Source organism: Pleurodeles waltl, chromosome 8 (genome assembly GCF_031143425.1).
Source record: "Pleurodeles waltl isolate 20211129_DDA chromosome 8, aPleWal1.hap1.20221129, whole genome shotgun sequence".
NCBI classification, from domain to species: domain Eukaryota; kingdom Metazoa; phylum Chordata; class Amphibia; order Caudata; family Salamandridae; genus Pleurodeles; species Pleurodeles waltl.
This window is the reverse complement of record NC_090447.1, coordinates 737,509,188-737,535,306: the sequence shown is the minus strand read 5'-3', so window position 1 is coordinate 737,535,306 and position 26,119 is coordinate 737,509,188. Positions and strand designations below refer to the sequence as shown.

At 45.5% G+C, this 26,119-nt stretch overlaps 1 protein-coding gene across 2 annotated transcripts in view; it reads right to left on the bottom strand.

The window, feature by feature from the left end:
- Positions 1–10,419: 10,419 nt before the first annotated feature.
- The window catches only part of PLCXD2 (phosphatidylinositol specific phospholipase C X domain containing 2), a 63,435-nt gene continuing 47,735 nt past the window's right edge, over positions 10,420–26,119 (bottom strand). For both annotated transcript variants that reach the window (XM_069204935.1, XM_069204934.1), the window contains exon 4: positions 10,420–13,209. In XM_069204935.1, the coding sequence (XP_069061036.1) occupies positions 13,068–13,209 (142 nt within the window). In that variant the 3' untranslated portion in view covers positions 10,420–13,067. The remainder of the gene's footprint in view (positions 13,210–26,119) is intronic.

Below are 26,119 nucleotides of genomic sequence, written 5' to 3'. Positions count from 1 at the left end.
CCAAACACCATGCACTTGGTTTTTAATCGGTTGATTTCGAGCCCATAATCATTGCAATAGTCAATGAATCTTGAAAGCAGGGTTGAAAGGCCTGTGGCTGTTTGAGAAACCAGCAGGGTGTCATCGGCAAAAAGAAGGCAGGGGATCTTCTGCCCTCCTATTTTAGGCGAGTCGTTAGAACACTCCATAAGATAAGGGATGCATGCGTTTATGAAGAGAAGGAATAAGGTAGGGGCAAGAACACAACCTTGTCTTACACCTCGGGCAGTAAGGAATTTTTCTGTTAATTCACCTTGTGGGCCCCATCTAATTCTACCATAGTTGCCAGTGTAAAGATCCCTGATAATATTTAAAATAGAGCACGGGACTCCTATTTTAGACAGAACTTCCCACAATTTGTGGCGGGGTACTAGATCAAAGGCCGATTTTAGATCTACAAATGCTACATATAGGTGGCCTAAGTCAACATCGACAACTTTCCATTTAATAGAAGTAAAACGAAATATCTGATCTAATGTGCTAGTTTTTTCTCTGAAGCCCGCTTGTAGATGATTTAAGATTTGATTTTCAACTAGCCACTTGTTCAGCCTGCTCAACAACTGATAACAGAAAATTTTTTGAAGGTTGTCGAGGAGGCTGATGGGTCTATAATTACCCGGGTTGTTCCTCTCTCCTTTCTTATGGATGGGCACTATAATCGCCTCTTTCCATGAGTCAGGATAAATTCTGCTAGTCAAGATGGCATTAGAAAGTCTGTTAATATATGGGCCCCAGATGTTCAGGTCCACTTTAAACATATCAGAGGGGATCCCGTCCATCCCAGGGGCTTTTGCTGCTTTCTGGGCTGCAATGGCCGACACAGTTTCGTTCAGTGTAAAAGGGGGCAAGAAAGCCATAGACTCGTTAAAAATTGTTGGCTCCTCCGAAATTATGTCAGAAATATGACTTGCCGACAATGGTCCATACAATTCCTTAAAGTAGGAGAGCCAGATGTCAGGAGAAATATAAGACTCCAGGTGAGATGCGCGGTTCTGATCACCACAGGAAACTAGGAGCCAGAACCGTTTTGAATCATGGACGGTAGCTGCCTCAAGTAAATTGCTCCATAGCCCCTCTTCGTACTCGAATTTACTTTTGTTGCAAGTGGAAGCATAATGACGTCTAGCAGTGATGATGCCTGATCTGTCTTTGGTCTTTAGCGCGATGGCCAAAGTATTTTTGGCCTCCCTACACCTCTTGTTGAACCATTTAGTATGTGGTCGAATACAGGAAATAGTCAGTGGCCTTGGACGTTTAGTAAACAGCTCTTTCAGAGTAGAAAAAAGGTCCAAATGAAGAGGCAATATTTCTAATGGAGCCAGAATAAAGTTGGTATCAAATAACTGGTGAGAAGAGGTTAGGGCACGCAATTTTCCTTGAAGCTTATTTGATTGCACAAAGGAGTCCCACCTTACTGTACGCTTATTGCTGGACAGCTCCATAGCAGTAGAGGAGACAGGGGGAAGTGCGACCCCTACTAGGAGAGAACTCTTGTATGTGATCTGGAGGGGAGCATGATCACTAGTATGGGGAAGACCCACCTCTAAGTCTAGAATATGGTGCCATAGTCTTAAGTCAAAGAGGATATAATCCAATTTGTTACTATATGAGCCCCTGAAGAAGGTTGGTCTGGCCGGAATGTCCGCTGGAAAGCGGCCATTACCCAAACGAAGGCCATGGGATATCATGAGGTCCACTATCTGTGAGGCCCTAACGCTTGGTTTATATGAATTTTGCTGGGTAGAATGAAAAGTCACAGGAGGAGGGATATTCCATACACTATCTTCAGACTGCATGACCTCTGTGTGATCTGCATTAAGTTCAAGTAGAACGTTAAAGTCACCAGCTATTATGATATGATATTTGAGGCGAAGGTCTGGGATTAAGATATTCAGTAGCTCGACAATGGGAGATCGGTGATTTGAGGGTCCCGGTCTGCTATAAATATTTAGACAAAGGACAGGAGTGCCTGAGGCTGGGTAGATAGCAACGGCCAAAATATCATGAGAATCCACATATATCTCCTTTGTACCACTCCCCTCTATAGATTTTACCCATGTGATTAAACCCCCTGCCGCCCTGCCAGCTAAAGATGGCTTAGCAGGCTTGAAAAAGGAACTATACCCTTGTTTGTATGTACAATGCGTTGCCCATGTTTCCTGGAACATGCAGACGTTAAAATTTCCAACGAGTGCCCCCCACTCAGTGTCAACAAGTTTGCTGTTAATGCCAGCCACATTCCAGGATAAAAGTTTTGCTGTGTGCTGGACACAAGAAATGTTTGAGTTCGTGGTAGTATCAACTTGGACGTAACTGGCAACGGGATTCGCCTTGAATAAACTTGTGGTGTTATTAATATTTCCAGGTTGTGAGTCCGATAAAAGAAGAGAGGCTGGGCAGGGTGAATTAGATGGAAAGTTCATGGCTGCTGTGGCTGTGCAAAGATTGGTGAAACATAGTCAGTCAATATCCGAGGTAGCCCCAGGATCGTGGGTTAGTTGGGCCCTTGAAGCAGGGCCAAAACAGAACTTAGGGGCCAAATCAGGGAGTGGATCTCTCTGGACCTGATGGCCTGTTGGTCTTGTGTCTTGAGTAGTTGTAAAATGGTTCGGGGCCAAATTGGCTAATCTAGTGGAAGGATTCGCACGCATATAGCTAGCAATAGGACAGCTAGCTGAAAGAGTAATTGCTGAGGACTTCCTGCGTATAGACCGTGCTTCCATTTCCATGAGGCCTACTGCCAAATGTGGGCTTTTAAGACTAAGTGTTATAAAGTCACTAGGACCAGAGAGACCAGGGGAACCATTAGATCGCTTGACAGAAACAATGTCATCATGGATGATTGAGCCACAACCCCTGGTATGTCTCACCCAGTGCAAGACCTTGTTTGTTAGTGAGGCTTTGTCTTCTCTCACGTTTGGGGGCAAAGGTGGAACATTGCACATGTATATGTAGTTGTTACTAATTAATTTATGATTGTGGTATAAAGCTTTGGTAGTATCCCATTTGAAGGGAACATTAGGAAGGAGCGGGGTAGTTCTTCCAAAAGAGGACGTAAGCTGTTTTGCAGGACACTGATCGTCTATGGGACCTGCAGCACAAGCTAGTGGCAGAAGAGGCCCATTTGGAAAAACGCCTTTTGCAGGTGGATGCTTAGTAGGCAAAAGGTTTGGGTTAGGCTCGCTAATAGGGGAAGGATATTTGCTTTTAAGAAGGGTGGTGATCTCAAGCAATAATGCTCTCAACTCGCTAACTTCAGTCTTAAGGCTACACACCAATGTGAACAAATCATTTTGTAAAGGAGGACTCACTATACATGGCAGAGCTAAGACGGCTGGTTGCTGATTGTCCGAGTCAATGGATGCCAGCGGAGAAAAACGATTAGAGCATGAAATTGAAGGGTGAGGTGTGCAAGCTCTAAGAGCATCTACATCGGAATAGGGTGTAGGGAGGGCAATAGGGTCTTGGCAAGGCAACGACTGTTGGAGTGGTTGGTAAGATGAGGCGACAGAATGAGAGTTAACAGCAGTATGTGAACTAGATGTTAGAAATGGAATAAGCGTGCCAGATTTTGAGCCCTTTCGACTAGGCTTCTCCTTGTTGTTTAGAATCTGTTCTACCTCTTCTATTAAATCATCTATTTCCTTGGCGACATGGCTAGTGTGGGGTAACATGGTCTTATTGATTTTGAGTATTTTGGATTTGCCAGAGCCTAAAGTCGGGCTGTCTTTGGCCTTACGCTTCCCCATTGGCGAATGGTACTATGTCACAAAGTAGAGGAGAAATTGGAGTACTTCCCTATGCAGGAGGGACAATTGCCGTGCCTTAGGACCAAGAGAGGTGGCCCAGCCCGGCCTCCTTCGGCCTCAGACGGGCACGGACGGGCCCGCCCTTGGCCCGGGCTTCGCCCGGGCACGCCCGCGCGCGTCCCGCGAGGCGGGAGCGCTTTGAAGTTTTTAAAGGGCTCCTGCCCGATTGCAGCTTCCTGCGGCACCACCAGCAACACAGCGCGTCCCGCGAGGCGGGAGCGCTTTGAAGTTTTTAAAGGGCTCCTGCCCGATTGCAGCTTCCTGCGGCACCACCAGCAACACAGCGCGTCCCGCGAGGCGGGAGCGCTTTGAAGTTTTTAAAGGGCTCCTGCCCGATTGCAGCTTCCTGCGGCACCACCAGCAACACAGCGCGTCCCCATATTATTCTAAAAACATAATACATTGCAAAGCTACCAGCTGAGGGAAATGGCAATAATATTTTAGCTCTATTGTTAAATTGTGGTCACTGCATGCTGAAAGCACATTACTGTCTTTAGTGCAATTGATACTGTTACTGGCATTACTCGTGATTCAATGGAGTTAGTGGATATTACTTGGTGCTGTTACATGCCAGCAATTCGAAATGATAATTATATGACTTTCTCAAACACACCAGCTTTTGGTATCTTTTGTATTAAAATGTAAAAATATGTACAAATTTGAATTTGAATTCTATGTCTTCATATTTGCATATCTGCATTTTGTTCTGTTCCAGTTAGTCATTTAAATGGTTACATTTTTTACATATAGGTATCGAAAAAGATATTTTCTGTCGGCTATATATCAGATATTCTTACAACATTCAATGCAGCAAAGAGAGCATGTAGAGTTTGTAGTACTACCTCATTGTGCTATTCTGCACACAACAAAAGCGAGGTAAATAATCAACTGAATAAATGGACTCAGAGTATTAAAGTAATCTTCTAAAGACTTTGGGTTCTCACAAGGAGGATGAGCAATGTCTCAGTGAAAAAAGAGGTCAATAATTAACCAACATATATAAAATCATAATATTGTAAAGAAGTAGTTGTTCGTAAGTAGGACAAGAAAGGCTCACAATCCGACATAAATGTGCGCACTTTACATTGAAACTATTCAAAGGTGTGTCATTGTATGGAGACTATCTCCTACAGTCACTCAAAATGAATTGATTCACATTATAGGTATGACACTAATAAGTATATTTGGTCAATTTTGCACTGAGCTATATATATGATGTGCTACTGAAGAATAAGTCTGCGCCAATACACTTTATGACAATCTAAATGGAGTGCTTGTTGTGCATGTAAGGTTCGTATTGATTCACATGTGCATAAGGATACTGTAAAGGGGATGTAATCTTTACTTGAATTATACATGTTGGGGGATTGCATGGCTCTGAATGCTAGCAATTTAAAACATGTTAATCTGTTCATCACACTTGGAAGATTAATTCATGTTTCTCCTTATCAGAGGCACTAACTGCATTTTTGCAAGGCTTGCATGATTTCCCCTCTACATTTTAAAATATTAATAACCTACACATTTACTAGTAAAAGAAAAGAAAAATAGCAAGATATAGTAATGCTAAAAGTAGGGAAATGTAATTGTTAAATACAAATACAGTTATTCAGGTAAGAGAACGAGTATCACTGGCACGTTTAACCCCTTCGCTGTCAGCCCCTTTCCCCCTCAGGTTCCAGGCCTTTATTTGGCTATTTGGGGCAGTTTGCGCTTAGGCCCTCATAACGTTTTGTCCACATAAGCTACCCACGCCATATTTGCGTCCTTTTTTCCCCAACATCCTAGGGAAAGTTTGGAGTTTGTGGGTTCCCCTGCAGGAGACCAAGAAATTAGCCAAAATAAAGCAAAGATTTCGTTTTTTAAAACAAAATGGGAAAAAGGGGTGCAGAATAAAGCTTGTATTTTTTCCCTGAAAATGGCATCAACAAAGGGTTTGTGGTGCTAAAATCACAATCTTCCAAGCTTTCAGAAACAGGCAGACTTGAATCAGGAATCCATATTTGTTAACACAATTTTGGCATTTTACTGGGACATACCCCATTTTTACTATTTTTGTGCTTTCAGCCTCCTTCCAGTTAGTGACAGAAATGGACATGAAAATAATGCTGGATCCTGGACAGCTAAACATTTCTGAAAAGTAGACAGAATTCTGAATTAAGCAAGGAGTCATTTGTGTAGATCCTACAAGGTTTTTCTACAGAAAATAACAGCTGAAATAAAAATAATATTGAAATTGAGGTGAAAAAACAGCCATTTCTCCCCACGTTTCACTCTAACTTTTTTTTGCGATGTCGGATTTTCAAAAGCAATATACCGTTACATCCGCTGGACTCTTCTGGTTGTAGGGATATATAGGGTTTGTAGGCTCATCAAGACTCCTAGGTACCCAGAGCCAAAAAAGGAGCTAAACCTTGCAATGGGTTTTCTTTGTATACCAGGTATACAGCAATTAGTTTGGTGAAATATAAAGAGTGAAAAAGAGGTATCAAGGAAACCTTTGCATTTCCAAAATGAACACAAGATAAGATGTTAAGAAGCAGTGGTTATTTGCACATCTCTGAATTCCGGGGTCCCCATACTACCATGTGAATTACAGGGCATTTCTCAAATAGTCATCTTTTTTACAAACTGTCTTACATTTGGAAGGACAAAATTGTATTGAAAGATATGGGGTAATAACACTTGTTCTTCTATTCTGTATTCCCCCAAGTCTCCTGATAAAAATGGTATCTCACTTGTGTGGGTAGGCCTAGTGCCCACGAAAGGAAATGCCCCAAAACACAACTTGGACACATCACATTTTCCCAAAGAAACCTGACCTGTTTTTAGCAAAGTGTCTAGCTGTAGATTTTGTCCTCTAGCTCATACAGCACCTAGTAAACCTAGTCATTTCTAAAAACTAGACACCTAGGGGAACCCAGGATGGGGTAACTTGTGGTGCTTTCACCATGTTCTGTTACCTAGGATCATTAGCAAACCTCAAAATTTGGCAAAAAACACTTTTTCCTCACATTTCAGTGCAGCAAAGTTCTGGAATCTGGTGGGAGCCACAAACTTCCACCTACCCAGCGTTCCTCCAGGTCTCCCAATAAAAATGGTACCTCGCATGGGTGGGTAGGCCAAGTGTCCATGACAGGAAATGCCCCAAAACACTATGTGGACACATCAAAATTATCAAATACAAAACTACCTGTTTTTGCGGGGGTCCTGCATTTTGGTCCTGGGCTCAGCAGCCATCTAGGGAAACCTACCAAACCAATACATTTCTGAAAACTAGATGCCCAAGAGAGACCAGGAAGGTGTGACTTGTGTGGATCCCCCAGTGTGGGATCACTGCACCTGTACAAATTTCGTACCCCCCAACGTTCCCCTCAGTCTCCCGGTAAAAATGATACCTCACTTGTGTAGGTGGGTCAAGTGCCTGTGACATGGAAGAGCCAAAAACATGTCGAAAATGAGGGGGAACCAGAAAGGGCAGTTTGGCAAAAAACGTTTTTAGGCTGACAAGTGGGGCAGAATTTTTATCGATATAGATGTGACAATGCTGGGTTATAGGAATTTTGTGGATTCCTGCAGATTCCGGAAGGTTCCATAACAAAAATGTTAGAAAAATGTGTGATTTCAAGCAAAGTTGGACGTTTGCAGGGCATTGTGGGTAAAAAAAATGGTGTGGGGTGCATGTGAAGCACACCAGCCTGGCTTCACCCAGATGTTTAGTTTTCAGCTGTGTCTAGGTCTCATAGATTTTTTCTACATGGCAGCGTCCCAAGGTCTAAAAAGTGCAGCCCTCACCATTTCAAGTGGGACAATTTTGAGAGTTAGACAAGCTCTCATTGCCCAAATGTAAAACCAAAACCCAAAATAATCAAATGTCCTCTTGCTTGCCGTGGGATAAGATGTTTTAGTGTGCAGGAGGGGAGCAGAAAGACTGTTACCCCTTCAGTTGGGGTGGGGGCATAACCATGCCCATACTGGTTGGTAGCCACAACCCCACTATTTTTTTTCTTTATTTCCTCACATCTAGTAGGCTTTCTGCCCCCACAGGGAGTGGATTTGGGGTAATTGCCCCATCTGCCCACAGGTAGACAGAACAACTTTGTCCCCATTTATTTGGGGTGGCTGTACCCCCACACTCTTTTTTTGAAAAAAAATATTCCCTGGTCCCTGGTCCCTGGTCCCTGGTGGGCTTTCTGCCCCCGTTGGGGGCAGATGGGCCTCACAAAAAAAGGCCGATCTGCCCCCAAGGGGGGCAGAAATGGCCAACAGTAATGTGCCCCCATGGGGAGCGACCCTTGCCCAAGGGGCTGCCCCCCAAACAAAACACACACACACCAATCCCTGCTGCATAAGTGGTTTCTGCCCCCCCCACACCCCGCCCAGAGTAGATCGGCCTAATATAAATAGGCTGATCTGCCCCCAGGGGGACAGAAAAGGCCTAAAATAAATATGTCCCCCAGAGGAGTGACCCTTGCATAAGGGGTCGCTCCACTTATGTGAAATTGGCGCAAAAAAACAAAAAAACTGATGTCTAGTGGTTTCTTCCCCCAAGGTGGGCAGAAATGGCCTAAAGATAAATTTGCCCTTGGAGTCGCTCCCCATCTGTAAAACAAGTTTTTTTAAATCCCTGGTGTCTAGTGGTTTCTGCCCCCCCACCCCCAAGGGAGCAACCTTTGTCTAAGGGGTCGCTCCCCTTGCTGAAATTGACCTAAAAAAATCCCTGCTGTCAAGTGGTTTCTACACCCCTTCGGGGCAGATTGACCTACTAAAAATAGGCCGATTTGCCCATCTGCCCCAAGGGGGGGCAGAAATGGTCTAAAGACAATTTGCCCCCCATGGGAGCGACCCTTGCCTAAGGGGTCATGCCTTATGTGTAAAAAATACAACAAAAACAAAAAATGATCCCTGCTGTCTAGAGGTTTCTGCCCCCCCTTGGGGCAGATCGGCCTAATTACAATAGGCCGATCTGCCCCCAGGGGAGCAGAAAAGGCCTTTGACCCTGACCAAAGGAGTTGCTCACCTTTATTGTTAATATAAAACAAAATAACTTCCTGCTGTCTAGTGGGCATTTTTACAGCCCAAGCACTTAATGATCGGGCTGCAGAATGCTCAGAGACATCAAAGAAAAGGAAAGGAAAGGCCTTTTCTTTCCTTTGCTGCCTCTCCCGCCACTAGCCGTGATCAGAAGAGAAATGCTTTGCATTTCTCTTCCGATCCGTGCTGGAAGCTGAGCTTCAAGCGTGATGGGGGCGGCCTCTAATGACATCACTGTGGGGGAGTGGGACGACCTCGGGGGAAGCGCTAGCGCTTCCCCTGAGGGCCTGGAGCAAGGCGAGCTGGTCTCGTCCTCAGCACATGGGGACCGTGGCAGAGGACGACACATGCTCGTACCATGCACCCAAGGGGTTAAAAATGTTTTAATACAATGTGAAACATATAGCATCTGCAGGTCATATATTGATTGCAATTCTGCTAAGGTTACCAATTGCTGTTGAGGCACTTTGTTAGACTTGGCATCCTTGGCGTGGTCTCCCCTAACTTTTTGCCTTTACTTCCCAGGTTGTGTCTGTGTGCTGGACTCTGTTTTTGCTGTTTTTGTTAACCTGGGCACTTTACCACTGCTGACCAGTGCTAAAAAGTGCAAGTGCTCCCTATGTGAAATTGTATGTGCAATTGGCATTTCTGAGATTGGCATATTTGATTTACTAATAAGTCTCTAGTAAAGTGCACTAGAGGTGCCCAGGGCCCGTAAATCAAATGCTACTAGTGGGCCTGCAGCACTTCTTGTGCCACCCACATGAGTAGCCCTGTAAACATGGCTCAAAACCTCCCACTGTAGTGTCTGCGCACCGGCCTGTTTTCTACTTGTTTTACAAAGGTACTGTACCTGGGGGTCCATACGACTCCGGAAACGGCACCAGTGACGTCGCAGTGTGGGAAACGACTTCGTCACGATGCCGCTTAACATCAAATTGCAGCATTTGTCCCTCTAGGCACTATTTTGTGTTTTTAAGTGCTAAAATCATATTTTTAATGGTGTATTGTGGATTTTTATTGTATTTGGTCTTGTTTATTAAGATAAAATATTTATTGTTTTTCTAAACCTGTGTTGTGTCCTTTTGTAGTGGTTCACTGTATTACTGTGTGTGTTGGTACAAATACTTAACACATGGTCTCTGAATTAAGCCTGCCTGCTCGTGCCACGCTGCCAAGGGGGTGAGCAGGGGTTAACTGAGTATGATTCTCCTTTACCATGACTAGAGTGAGGGTCCTTGCTTGGACAGGAGGTAACCTGACTGCCAAAGACCCCATTTCTAACACACTTACATTGAGATTTGACTAAACAGAGACAATATTGTACCCACTTTCTATGCTTAAGTATTACTTTTTCTCACAAAGTCCATGCTCCGTTACTGTAGGATGTGACAGTTACTCCCTAGTGAAACTACAAAGATTAACTGCCTTTAAAGACTAGGGAAAAAGAATGTGGTGCACAATTCATTGGACTAAAAAGACTTCTCCGTAACAATAGCATTTATGTTTTCCAGTTAGGTACACACATACCACTTGATACAGCAGACAGATCACCCAGGTCTGAAAGTTTATTTAGCATTACAGAAAGGATAACACACACAACATTAACTAAAAGGAATCCACACGGGGGTGGAACATTAGAAATACAAATGACAGCACAAATCTTTTGTAGAAGACACATTGGATTTCCATAAATAAGCACAGTAATACAAAATGCCAATTAATGTGTCAAAGGTAAACACTGTGTGAAGAAACATTGGCTCTGTTAGAAGAGAAACCCCTATTAAAAGGAGAAACCTAAAAATATGTAAACAACATGGAAATGTATATTAAAACTTGAAGGAAATAATCAGCACAGCCAACTAGCCATAAGGAAGTATTCACATTATAGGGTGCCTTTTAATGCCATACACATTAAAGAACCTGCACAATTATTTCGTTCATGCTGTATCACCAGATACTATTATGAAGTGTGCCCCATGACAAAATATGGAAGTACATCTTCTGGAAAATGTTGCTGTGAATTATCAGAATAGCATTATGGTGAATCTTTAACACACATTAAAAAAAAATACAAATAGTATAGGAGAGTGAAATTTTAGAGTGGGCCACATATTTCCTGTTTTACTTCAATTACATCTGGAAAAACATAGTCATGTATGACTGAAGTGTGGGAGCTCATTCCAAAATATCATGTTTGAATCTTGGGGTTTGTAGGTGGTTTGACAATGTCCAAATAAGAAGAAGGGGGTTTGATTAATGTAGGGACAACACTTGCTAAACCATTTGCAATAAGTAAAATAGATGCTGAAAATAAATGAGGCTAATTGAAATCCTAAGAAATTATTAGTGAATTTTGCAATATTAATTAACAGTTCTATAGAATGGAGTATCCTATACTCACCAGTACCACAGTCAAATACAAAAAAAAGGTTAGAGTTCTGTATAAAATAGAGTAATCAACAGTGCATTCTTCTTTGAGGAGGGATATTTTGGGATATTCCTGATGGAACTCCACTGCCACCCCTTGCCGGCCTGTACCATCTTTAAAAACAGGGGTATCATTTACAAAGCCATCACAATCAGCACTCATCTATCTGATTGACAAGATCACTCTCTCTGGGAGATGGAGGCTCTCAGTAAACTAGCAAGGAGGACAACCCCCAAAATGCAAACAAAGAAAGGTTGCAAAAAAAAAGTAAAAGCCCGTTTCCATCTATGCACCCATGATCACGAACAACATCTACGGCCAGAACTTTACTAACTGCTCCAATTCAGGAAAGAGTTGAAGATGCACCTTTTGAATGACTACTACAACATGACTGGGTGATAGTCCAAAGCCCAGCTACCCATCCAGCCACGTGTTGACTGTATCTTTGCCTGTGGTCTTGTGTAGCAACAGGATGCCTTTTGGCTAGGATCACACTATGAAAATACCATATACATATATACAAACTTTCAAGAGATAAAGCTCATCAGTTAATTTAAAGATTGAGCAACAGCTGCTAGAGCAGAAATGACACTTGCAAAAACCCACACCAAAGGTGGATTAGTGAAAATAATGTTAAATCCCACAAATGCATTCATTCTTTCCCACCAGCTTTACCATGAATGCTGCCACAAATGGCCCACCCTATACACTACTCTCCAATTAGAACCAGTCTATAGACAACCATCCACATGAGAATGCATATGCAAAATACTTCAGGGCCAGATGACTGGCTTAACATTAAAACTGCAGACATTCATGGATGAAGTAGGTGGAAACATGAACTACAAGGTTAATCAAACATTTAGAAAGAACACCCTTAAAGGTACAGGATAACTTATAAGCACACCATACAATTCCAGTTCCGTCAAAATTGGATCAAGTGTTGGTTTGAAGGCACTATGATGCGACACACAATGTTAGATCATACATTAGCAAATAAAACAGTTTTGAGGATTCACAATGAGGCAGGATAACTCTTTTCTGTAGCACAACATAAATTATATACACCAGGGTGAAGCCAACAAGCGACAGAGATGCCGATTCATAGAGCACTGAACTCAGACACTTATTTGGCTCAGTTTGACATTCGTGACTCGCACACTTGTTCATTTCGCGTTAGCAGGGCCTCATTTGTAACTTGCCTAACCCTATTGCTTAAACCAGTTGAAGGATTAGCACTGGAGAATAGCTCGGATTAGAATTTCCACGTTTGACACGTTCGACTTCACCGTTGAAGCTTTCCCACGAAGACTTGCATCAGTAAGAGGTAGATTTAAAAAAACACATGACCTGAATTGAGTAAATCATCCGTTTTAAGTGCTGTATAGAAAGAAAATGCATAGAATATATAAATATTTCTACATAAACATTCGTGATCATTTATTCTTCGGTGGTCGAATCCCTCCTTTGAAGTTATCAACAATGTTACAGTACCTTGTAATACTGCAGTAGAGCACAATAGTGCATAATCTACGACAGAAACACGGCCATGTCACGTGCCTCAATCTCCCAAACCATATACTTTATTAGACTACATTTTAAACTTAACACCAGAAAAGTTCAGGAGTTTACCATACTTCAGGGTTCTGGGTCGACCACGTGTTTTCCAGTGATAAGTCACCCACGACATTGAGATATAATATCAATCAACATGTTTGTAAGTGTAGGGCACCACATACAATCTTGTGATGCCGTCATTCTTCTAAGAGGAGGTTGTTTAGGCCAATCACAGTTTCTGCAAAGTCAGCCAGCTCCACAAAGTCAGAAGTGATGATGTTGATGCCCTTAACTCCTGGTTTCTGGTCTTTTACCCAATTTAAAATCACCGGCAGATTCCTAAGAGAAAACAAAATAATATTCCTTTAAAATTACTTTCAATTTATATTGTCGTTAATGACTTTTCGTGCCAAACAAGCCAGCTTGCCTGTTAAAAGAAACATGTTTATTTGAAATTGTTTTTTTTTTTACTCGGGTACCTTTCACTTTGAGGATCCCAACTACTCGAAACCAGTAATGAGTGAGCATAAGATCAACAAACTGAGTTGGAAATAATGAACTTTCACGGTTATAGCAAAACTATTGAATGCTAGTGGTGCTGTTAGTGGTCAATCATAAAACAGCAACTTCTTGCTTGTAGCAACAAGTGGTAAGAAGCAAGAAATGATGTTATGACTAAGAAAATGCTCATTTATCGAATAATTCATACCCTAATAAGTACACAGTATTCTTGCCAGATTCAGACCAGAGCTGTATCTGTCGGAAAACGGAAACGTACTTTCTATTATCTAGTCAGAGCAAGAGCTGAAAGGTGATATATCATCGCCTGCATTTCTTCGTTCTAGTAAACAGCTGTATAATTAAAAAAGCGGGGCATGACACATCAAGAAATGACAAATGTTTTTCTTTTTGCGTTTGACTTGCTTATCAGTCCTCCTTCAAACTACACACATCTTTCACAGAAATATAACGGCAAAATCAATCCTCCTTATAAATAAAACTCCCTCTTCACTTTCTTTGCCGATAATCATTTTAAAATTACAATAAAATAGCTGGCCCATGTTCCTGTGCATCAGAAGTGTGACTGTAAAGGGGGATTGCTTATGATTTCATGTCAAGGAACGCCAGGAGCTGTAAATGGGACAGAATTTTGTCGAAAATCCTTTGTCAATCCTTCCTCTGTTGGCACTGATAACCATTTGTGATTACTGTAGACAGCCCTAAAAGCTTTTTAAGTGATTTCTTCTTGTTTAGATGCTTTAAGTTCATATTACAAAGAGTAAGTAAATATCCGTTTTTATTGCATTTGCCACTTTTTTTTTACTGGCCTAGATGTATAAACTGTGACCCTTTTTCGAAAATGGTGGCCTGGTAGCACAATAACTAGAGAGGGTTGCACTGCGGAACAAGCTTTGCCAGCCCCCACCCTCTCACACTCTTCTGATCAATAGCTGCTTTCCTTCTCCAGTCTTGCACAACAACAATTAGACGGGATGAAAAATACACAGGGTGCCACCAGGTTTAAATAGAAATTTATGGAAAATAGGCTAAACCACTTGTTAAAATAATATAGAATCTATGGAAGTATGCTGTGTAAACCAACTCTGACACTAAAGAACACACGTCTAGAATAATTAATCAAATACTTAACTGCAAATTGTTGTCCTTGCATGTGTGACATAATATCTGTATTTTGAAAAATTGATAATGAGACTTATGATTAAAAAGATGAAATGTCCCAGATAGCAAAGTGTTGTATGTTCTTCACTAAATGGCATCAAAATATATTTTCATTTTTTAAAAATATTCTTTTACAGTGTGGTGGTTATTAACAAATACATTGACAGATTGTGAAGAACATATTGTGAAGAAATGTTGCTCCAAAAATATTTTAGACGTGCTGCTGGATTTCTTTTTTGTTAGGTCAACATTTTTATCCCAGATTCGCTGGAGTCTGTTGATACAGCAATATAACAAAGAGCATACATTACTAATCATTGTTCTAAGAATGGATTCAATGCAGTTGAAAACAAGTATTAAAGAAAAGGACCTCGTTTATTTCCAGATATTATTCCAACGCATTCCAAACCCTGATCTAATTTTTCAAGTTCGTGAGTGATGTGACTGAAACATTTGTTTGAAAAGGGGGTAAACAGAGACACCTGAGACTGCTGATAAAGAAAATCTGAGTAATTACAACCTCAATTGAAATACCAGACATCAACCAGTCATACTAATAGATACCTTTGGTCATGGTATGAAACGAACCGTTCAAGTTTCAATACAAGTCTACACTTTGTGCCAACCTAAATATAAAAGAATGAACAATCCTTCAAAATATAAATGATGATCATAATGAATACGTCCTAGATTGCTGATAAAGGGGTAACTATAGTGCACACTGATATAGCATTTTACAAAAAAAAATCCCCTGAACATCTATTTGATTCCAAAATGCATCTCAAACTGGAACTTAATCCTATATGAGGATTCAAAAAGATAATTAGAAAAATATTGATTGCTGTTGAGCAATATGATCAAATTAATTCAGGTACTAGGGAACATCTACTTGCAGAATACCCTAAAAGTCGACAAATGTACTTATTACGTAAGATGAACAAAGCCAGCTAATATTCCCCATCTAAACCCCATTGTTACCAACTTTGTTTCCATCCATACTAACATTGGGAAACACATCCATCATTACCTTAAGGGAATTGTACAAGAACAACCCTCATGCTTGACAGATATAACCCATCTCCATAGCATCCTATACAACATCACTATAGTGGACCAAGAGACTATTTTCTTGTGTACATTTGACATTAAAGTTCTGTACACACCCATACTTCTCTGTGATGGCTTGAAAGTGGTTGAGTTGCATCTCCTCAGGAACTATGCCTAAGGTTATTTAATTTTTAATGCAACTCCTGAATTTTATCTCATATCATAGTGTGATGCATCCTATGGCATTTCAGTTGGTTAGCAGCAGCACCAAATTTATTTATTGCCAAATTGGAGAATGATTTTGATGAGCACACTGTGACAGAATAAATTATTATATTATAAAAGGTTAATTGATTGCATTCTCTTAAAATGGATTAATTTGAGGACAACGTCAAAAACTATTAACCTTCATTCCAGGGTAGCTTTTTTTAGCTAACATACAGCAGATCACACTTCCGGGTTAAGATGTGTGGATAACCATCACCCCAAACTGTTTGATTATGTCACCATACAAAAGCCACTACTGCATTGTAAAGGATTTCATTCTGCAATGCTCAAAAATATTCTACCAGTCAGTCAACACAAGACAGTTAAAAGAATATCGAGCTACCCTCATGACTATGACTGACAGTCTGAAAACTCTGAAAATATGCTTGACAGATTCAAAGTGGGGATAACCCAATAACATCAAATGCAAGGCTACAATAACAGTGGATAAAATACCCAAATCATCCTTACTACAAAAACCAAGACACAACAAAACAGATTGGTATTTGTATCCACTATTAAGACAAGGTGACAGTAACAACCAGAAAGGAAACTACAATAAATATGAAGGGCTGTAACACACTGAATGTAAATAGAAATAGTTTTTTTTATTGGAATACAACAGGTTTGGAAGAAATGGAAGTGGCCATGGGGGAATCTTCGAAGGAAAAAAATTTAATGTATATGTTACTTATGTAAAATTAACTTTAAACTCAGCACCCTAGATGTACAAGTGAAAGTTACAGATATTTAAAACACAGAGCCCTACAGCTTCCAGAAATATTAATATCCTATTCTAAATCTTAAATGTGCCAGAGGAGGTTACTTCAAGCAGAAAGCATTGCATGTGGCACACAGTTACCTTACACAAAGAACCCAATAATGTACAGAATTAAATTCCCCATATCAAGGGCTCTTAAGTGCTCCAGGGAGAATTATCTTCAGGCTCAGAACAAAAATTTCCGAGAGAAAGTCAGTTCACATTTAGAATCTTAAATGTACCAAAGAAAGTTATTAAAGTTCAGAGCCTTTCATGTATCTGAGAAAAAAGACTTCAGAGGCTTACTCTGTCCATAGAAAGCTTTTACAAGGGAAAGAGGCTTGGAATTCAGAACTGTATGCTGTGCTTATAGTTATTTACAAAAAGTATTCAATACGGTATGCATCAACGTTTATGATATGATCTGTAGTAAATCAGAGACTTAAAAATCTACAGCAAAGAACACGACAGCCTCAGTCTCTGTTGGTGCACACCTTACAGATAAAATCTCAAACCCTACATAGGTAATGCAAACAGGCAACTTTTCAAAAAACACTTTTCTTGAACCCTAAGGAATATTCCAGTCTTCATTCTACCACTGCACAACATGATCTACATTGCAAGTAATGTGGTGCTACCATTTTTAGCTATTCCACGATGTCACATTTAGTCTAAGTAACAATATTTCATATGCGACAATATGGGCACAATATCCCTTATGGTATTTGTTTCTCTTGGCACAATAGAAAGTGCTGGTGCGCAATGTATCTTATGAACAGTTTCTGCAGAAAAACATTGTCCTTTTTTGGATCAGGTTTAAAAAGGGCAAAAAGTGTTAATTGGCATATGCATATTTTAGAAGCTCCAGAACACTATTATGCTTGGGCTACTGAAAATGTTGATTTAGCAGGAGCTTAAAGCTGTTCCCCTTCAGTGCTATCTTCTTAACCTATAACATTTTAAACAAGGTAGTTTTCGAGAAAAGGGGCTTCACCTACTTAACTCCCTTTTTCCAAACACGGCTAGAAAATACATCGAATCGCTCTTAGGTATCTCACTGTGCTCACTTGTTCAAGTATTGCTAACTCCTTTGATATTTGTGTAATGTAGTGACGCGTAAGCACCCTCGGTCCTAAAATACAATGAATGAGCTTGCTTGTCTGTGAGAGAAAATTACACATTTAAATTACACTGGGGGTCATTACAACCCTGGCGGACAGTGTTAAAGGTGCGGTAATACCGCAAACAGGCCGGCGGAAAAAAAAGGGAATCATGACCGTGGCGGAAACCGGCAACATAGACAGCCACTTTAACACTCCGACCGCCACGGCGGTACAGACAAGCAGCGCGGCGGTCACCGCCAACAGACAGGCGGAAGACAATGTACTGCCCACAGTATCACAACCCGCCAATCCGCCACCGTTTCCGGGGCGGATTCACCGTGGATAAAAACACGGCGGAAACAGCTTTTGCAATGGGAAAACGCTCACCTTCTACACATCCCACGACGAAGGAGGACACCATGGAGCCGGAATTACAAATCCTACCTGCCCTTGTCTTCCTGCTCATTTACCAACACCAGCAACGGCGGCGGCGAAGACAACGGTGAGTACTGCACCTACGACATAGGGGAGGGGGGAGGCAAAAGTCAGCGGGGGACACACGCAAAACCCCCACCCTCGCACATTACAACACACACACCAATGCATTTCAAAATATCACAGTAACAACCCACAATCCCCCCGGAAGAATGCAAAGACCAAAGGAAATCAGTTCAAAAATTGTAATGTATCAAAATACAGTTACCAAATATATACAGATATATATATACACATTCAAAAGTATATACATTACGAGAAGTAGTGCAGGTATGCACATATCAATGTCCGTGCACCACTGGTCCAAAAATGCATGGGCGAAGCCCACAATAGATACCTGTCCACAAACGAAGAGAACACTGCTGGGGCATCAGATAGAAATACAACAGGCACCTCAGGGGGAAGGGAAGAGGGGGCACCTCAGCCGGATTACAGCACCACGCCAGATCCACGACTGGGCTCTATGCCCATTGATGTATCCTGGGGAGTGCAAAGCCACAGTCTCTCAAGTCTCTACAGTGGGTGGTTTGCCCACTGTTACATCCTGGGGAGTGCAAAGCCACAGTCTCTCAAGTCCATACAGTGGGTGGTTTGCCCACTGTTCCATCCTGGGGAGTGCAAAGCCACAGTCTCTCAAGTCTCTACAGTGGGTGGTTTGCCCACCGTTCCATCCTGGGGAGTGCAAAGCCACAGTCTCTCAAGTCTCTACAGTGGGTGGTTTGCCCACTGTTCCATCCTGGGGAGTGCAAAGCCACAGTCTCTCAAGTGGATAACAGTCTCCACTGGTTCTGGAGGGGGAATGGTGCCCACACTGCATTAGGCTCCCCGTGACGGTTCGTGTTCCGTCACAGTCCCAGCTGTACATGGGATAACGATGCTTGATGTGGCGGTGTTTCCTTGTTCAGCGGTTCTCTGCCCTGTTCAGTGGTGCTTTGCCCTGTTCAGCGGTCTTCAACATGGCAGTGATTTCCTTGTTCAGCGGTGCTTTGCCATGGCGGGCTCTGACCTGTTCAGCGGTTCTCTGCCCTGTTCAGAGGTCTTCACCATGGCGGTGATTTCCTTGTTCAGTGGTGCTTTGCCATGGCGGGCTCTGACCTGTGCATTGGTGTGTGGCATGACGGTCTCTCATTGCCCAGCGGGGCTGTGGCAGCCGGGGCCCTCCTGGGCACTGACTCCGGCGGTGGTCTCCTGACCAGTGACGATACTCCTGCCCTCCTGGGCAATGACTCCGGCGGTGGTCTCCTGACCAGTGAAGATACTCCTGTCCTCCTGGGCAATGACTCCAGTGGTGGTCTCCTGACCAGTGACGATACTCCTGCCCTCCTGGGCAATGACTTCGGCTGTGGTCTCCTGACCAGTGACGATACTCCTGTCCTCCTGGGCACTGACTCCGGCGGTGGTCTCCTGACCAGTGACGATACTCCTGCCCTCCTGGGCAATGACTCCGGCCGTGGTCTCCTGACCAGTGACGATACTCCTGCCCTCCTGGGCACTGACTCTGGCGGTGGTCTCCTGACCAGTGACGACGGTGCTGGCGGTGGCGTCCCGGCCGCCGGGGAGGATGGCGCCCTTCTCCGCCGTGCTGCTCTCACCAGACTGTGCAGACTTCTTCTGGCACTTCACCACCTTTGGAGGAGTCACAGCTGACTCTGCAATCCCCCTGGGACCCTTGTGAGCAGTTTTGCCGCCAGGAGTCTTCACCCAGTCCCGTCGGCAACTTTCCAACTTGAGATTCTTTACAGGGGGTGGACTGGCAGTGCTTTGGCTCTGTGTCACACTGCCTGCCCTGGTGGCCGGTGCACTCCACGCACCTGTAACACGCACCACTGGTACTGGAGTCTTTTTGGCTGAGGCGCTACTACGGGACTTATGAATTGGAGGGGTGGGGATGGGGGCAAAGAGGTCAACGTTGCTGAGGGAGAGTTTCTGACGAACACTGGGATGGGTAGCTGGAGGGGGTCTGGGAGTGGAGGAAGAGCAGGTGGTTGTAGGAGGTGTCACTTTAGGTGTTTTGGGTGCAGGATCAGGTACTGGAGGCTGTCGTGAGATGGATGGATGTTGGGTGTGTGGGTGCCCGCGTTTGTGTACTTTGGGAGGGGGCGTCACAGACACACTGGGAGAGGACACAGGGGACGTGTAAATGGTAGTGGGGGTGGTGAGTGCAGGTGAGCAGGGTGTGGTGCTGGGTGTTCTGGTGCGAGTCCTAGTGCCTGTAGATGTAGTGCATGCAGGTGAGTGTGTAGACGACACTGGGAGGGAGGAGGGAGACGACGAGGAGGGGGACACAGTGGAGGCAGTGGATGTTGGTGTGTCTGTATGTGCGTGATGCTTGTGTGAGTGGCTGTGGGATGTGTGGTGCCTATGTTTGCCTGAGCTACTTTTGTGTGTTGAGGTGTATGCCTGCTTGTCTGATGGTGTGCTTGAGATGGGCTGGGGTACAGGGGATTGGGTCTGGGTGGAGCAAGTTGGAGGGGGGAGGCTAGACACAGGGACAATGGCTGCCATCAGTGCTGAGGCCAGAGATTGCAGGGTTCGATGATGGGCAGCCTGACCAGAATGAATGCTCTCCAGGAATGCATTGGTGTGTTGCAACTCCCTTTCTACACCCTGGATGGCATTCACAATGGTAGACTGCCCAACAGTGAGTTACCTGAGGAGGTCAATGGCCTCCTCACTGAGGGCAGCAGGGGTGACAGGGGCAGGGCCTGAGGTGCCTGGGGCGAAGGTGATGCCCTCCCTCCTGGGTGAGCGGGCACGGGGCGAATGCTGAGGGGCTGCTGGGAGGGCGGTGCTGGTAGGGAAGGTGGCGGCTGTACCTGTAGAAGTGTGGGGCACAGATGGTGCCGCCACCACAAGGGAGCTCCCATCGGCGGACGAGTCTGTGTCGCTGGTTGGTGATCCGGTGACCGACGTGTAGCTCCCCTCGCCCTCCGTCCCACTGGTGCATTCTGAATCCGTGGTGTGGCCCTCCATGGCCATGTGGGATGCAGCTCCCTCGCGCTCCGGTGCCACTGTACCTCCGCCTGATGATGCTGATGCACAAAAGAAGAGGGAGAGCAGAAAAAGGGGGGGGACGACAGAAGAAAGACAGGTTGAGTGCATGGCTTACCGCTACCGTTGGCGGACAATACAGACACAGCAGCCCCATGCACTAGGCCGTGCTCTTGGCCTCTACAGATGCAATTCCTGGGATATGGCCTACATCGCTATGGTGGACATCTGCACACATGGATGCCACAGGGGCATGTATACCTGTACTTGGCACTCTCCTGCGGTGGGGTGGAGTGGCACATGGCCTGCATTACGGAGGGGCCTAGCCTATGGAAGTCGCCCTGGCCTAGGGAAACCCACAGCTCTCCTCCCACACCCAGACCCCTCAACTGCGTGCAAAGTCCCCAGAAGGAGGGTGTACTCACCCCCTTGTCTCTGCTGTGATGCCCTCAAGTGCCCATCCAACTCAGGGTAGGCCACCGCCAGGATCCGGAACATCAGGGGGGTCATGGGGCGACGGGCACCCTTCCCACGTTGGGAGGCCATCCCCAGCTGAGCCTCCGCCGTCTTCTTGCTCCAGCGGCGAATGTCCTCCCATCTTTTCCGGCAGTGGGTGCCCCGTCTCTGGTGGACCCCCAGGGTCCGGACGTCCTTGGCGATGGCACGCCAAATGTCCTTCTTCTGGTGGGCGCTGACCTACATGACATGCACAGGGGAAGAAGAGAAGTCATTAGCAAGAGCACCGTCGAAGTGAGTGGCCCACATCCCTGCCCTTGCCATGTGACACATGCATTCACAGTACTTCATGTTCACTGCACTCTGCCCCCTTCCCTCTTACAACCAGCCCTCTCCGCACAGGCATAGCCCATACAACGTGCTCCCTGTGTACTTACCTGTTGGTCTGGAGGACCGTAGAGTAGCGTGTACTGGGGGAGGAACCTGTCCACAAGCTTCTCCAACTCCTGAGCAGTGAAGGCAGGGGCCCTTTCCCCAGACGCAGCAGCCATTGTCTCTTCCAGACCGAGGTCACAGCAGCACTTGCAGTGTAAGTCCTCTCCTGTCGAAGATCAGGTAACGAGTGATTGAACAGATAGAAAATGGCGGTCACGTCCGCGGCGGTGCGTATCATCACCGCCGGCGCACTTCATCATTGGCTCCTGGGACCCATAGGGTCCAATGTTAACCAATGCAGCATTGCGCCGGGGTCTTCGACCGCCTACCGCGACGGTGTACAACGCCAGCGCAGTTACCTCAAATCCCATTGTCCCAGTTTAGAGTTCAGGCAGCCGCCATTTCAGGGGCCCACATAGCTTCATTTACAACTGCGTCACACATACCTAGGCCTACACTCGACACACATACAGGAAGATTTTTGTATTTGGTGTCGAGTTCTGTGTATCTGTGGGTACATACCTGGGATTTTGTTGACTCTGTGGTCGCTGTTGTCCTTCCTAGGCACCGTCAGCTGGGACATTTGAGAAGATGGCGGAATCCTCCAGTGTACCGACCGCTGGTGGACCTGTTGACAATGGAGGAGCGACATTTACTCATCACCTACAGGTTTGACCGTGCCACTATCCAGGAACTATGTACCCAATTGGAGCCAGACCTGATGTCACCAATCCGCCATCCCACAGGAATCCCCCCTGACATGCAGGTGCTGTCAGTGCTCCATTTCCTTGCAAGTGGATCTTTTCAGACAACAGTGGCCATGGCATCAGGGATGTCCCAGCCTATGTTTTCAAACGTGTTGTCCAGAGTGTTGTCTGCCCTGCTGAAACACGTAAGGAGCTACATCGTTTTCCCTCAGGTGGAGGATTTGGCTACAGTGAAAGGTGACTTCTATGCCCTTGGACATATCCCCAACATCATAGGTGCTATTGATGGGACCCATGTAGCTCTGGTCCCCCCCCCCCACAGGAGTGAACAGGTGTACAGGAACCGGAAGAGTTATCATTCGAATAATGTACAGATGGTATGTTTGGCAGACCAGTACATCTCGCAGGTAAATGCTATGTTCCCTGGCTCAGTGCATGACGCCTACATCCTACGCAATAGCAGCATCCCTTATATGATGGGTCAACTCCAGAGGCACCGGGTGTGGCTATTGGGGGACTCTGGTTACCCCAACCTGTCCTGGCTATTGACCCCAGTGAGGAATCCCAGGACCAGGGCTGAGGAACGCTTCAATGAGGCCCATGGGCGGACTAGGAGGGTGATCGAACGCACCTTCGGCCTCCTGAAGGCCAGGTTCAGGTGGCTCCATATGACAGGTGGTTCCCTATTCTACTCACCAAGGAAGGTGTGCCAAATCATCATCGTGTGCTGTATGCTTCACAATCTTGCTTTGCGACGCCAGGTGCCTTTTCTGCAGGAGGATGGTCCAGATGGCGGTGTTGTGGCAGCTATGGAGCCTGTGGACAGTGATGAGGGGGACGCTGAGGAAGAAGACATAGACAACAGGGAGTCAGTCATACAGCAATATTTCCAGTGACACACAGGTGAGAACAGTTTTCTTTTAACCATTACATTCACTTTCACACTTCTACCTCTATCCTGTCTGTCATTTCATAGCAGTATTTGGTCACTGAGTTGTACCTTTCCATTACGGTTTCACAGGTGTGGTTAGCAACGTGTGTCATCTGCTTGCATCCTTCAAGGACTTGTGATGTGTGACATAGGTATGTTGGCTTTACAATTGGAAACGCATGTTGACACTGTCATTGATTATACATATTTAGCAAATCACAGACTGACTCCAGATTGTTTTGTGGTTCAAGGGTGTTTATTTAAGTGCTCAAAAATGGAGGGGGGTAGTAATATGGTGATGGGGGACAGTGGAGGAATGTCCATGGCAGAGTCCAGTCCATTAGTCACACAGGTGGACTGCCCATATGGGCATAGGAAGTGGAGCTGGGGCAGTTTCAGTATGGACAGGGTAAGAAAGTGGGACAGTGGGAGGACAATCAGGGTGGTCTCATTTCCTGGCGGGGGTCTTGCCATCTTGCTCTGTCCTGTTCCTGGATCTCAGGGACCGCTTGCGGGGTGGTTGTCCGTCTGCAGGGGGTGGGGTGCTGGTGTGGTGGTCCTGTGGCGGGGCGTCCTGTCCACTAGCGCCGGCGGAGGTGGTGGGCAGTTCATCGTCCATGCTAGTGTCAGGGGCCCCTTGGAGTGCCACGGTGTCCCTCATGGTTTTTTGTATGTCCTTCAGCACCCCTATGATGGTGCCCAGGGCGGAGCTGATGGTTCTGAGCTCTTCCCTGAACCCCAAATACTGCTCCTCCTGCAGGCGCTGGGTCTCCTGAAACTTGGCCGGGACCGTCGCCATCGTCTCCTGGGAGTGGTGGTATGCTCCCATGATGGAGGAGAGGGCCTCGTGGAGAGTGGGTTCCCTTGGCCTGTCCGCCCCCTGTCGCACAGCAGCCCTCCCAGTTCCCCTGTGTTCCTGGGCCTCCGTCCCCTGGACCGTGTGCCCACTACCACTGCCCCCAGGTCCCTGTTGTTGTTGGGGTGGTGGGTTATCCTGGGTTCCCTGTAGTGGTGCACACACCGCTGATTGACGTGTCCTGGGTACGGAGGTATGGGCCCGCTGGGTGGGTGCTGTGCTGGTGTTACCAGAGGGTGGAAGGTCAGTGTTGGGCTGTGCCTGTGCAAGGGGAACCGACTGTCCTGAGGCCCACGATGGTCCAGGCTGGTCATCAGGATCCAGTAGGGCAGAGCTGCTGTCGTCACTGTGAGCCTCTTCTGTGGGTGGAGTGGAGTTGTCTGGACCCTCCGGTGTGGTGACGTTCCGTAGTGGTCCTGCAGGGATATAAGAGCATGATTATTGCATGTGTGTGTGTAATGGTGTGCAATGGGTGGGTGTTTGTGTACCCCAGTGCAAGCATTCCTGTGTGTGGGTTTGCGTGATGATGGTTAGGGGGTTGTTATGGGTATGTGCAGTGAGCATGATTTGGTGAGGGGTGACCATGCTTTGTTTTTGCATGCGGGGCTTGGTGTTGGGATGGGTGGTTTGTGTTATAAGTACATTAGTGAGGAGTTGGAGTGATAGGGGAGGGGGTGAGGGTGGGGGTGTGTGACAGCATGCAGGTAGGGTGGGGGATATGATAGTTGAGATTTAACTTACCAGTGTCCATTCCTCCACTGACTCCTCCGAGGCCATCTGGATGCATGATGGTCAAGACTTGCTCCTCCCATGTTGTTAGTTGTGGGGGTGGAGGTGGGGGTCCGCCGCCAGTCCGCTCTACCGTGATGTTGTGCCTGGAGACCACTGAATGCACCTTCCCCCGTAGGTCGTTCCACCTCTTCCTTATGTCCTCCCGATTTCTTGGATGCTGTCCCAAAGCGTTGACCCTGTCCACGATTCTTTGCCATAGCTCCATCTTCCTGGCTATGGATGTGTGCTGCACCTGTGAGCCAAATAGCTGTGGCTGTACCCGTAGGATTTCCTCCACCATGACCCTGAGCTCCTCCTCGGAAAACCGGGGGTGTCTTTGGCGTGACATGTGGTGGTGTGGGTGATGTGTGGGGTGGTGTAAGTGTTGATGTGTGTGTTGATGTGTAGTGGTGTGTGGTGTTTTGTGCGTGTAATGTTGTATGGGTGATGGTGTTGTGTGCCTCTGTGTGGTGGGGTTCTCAGTTGCTGTGCTCTCTGTCTATCTGGCCTTCGTCTGTGAATTGTGGTCGTAGGGGGTTGTGGGTGATGTGGGTGTGTGTTTTATATTGTGTTGGGTGTGTGGAAGTGTTGTTTGTATGTGTATCAGGTGTGTGTATTTGTCCAATGTGGCGGTGTTTTGGAGATGTGTGTGTATTTTGAGCGCAGCGGCGTGTACCGCCAATGGAATACCGCGGTTGAAAGACCGCCGTGTGGATTCGTGGGTCGTGATAGCATGGGCGTCTTTCTGTT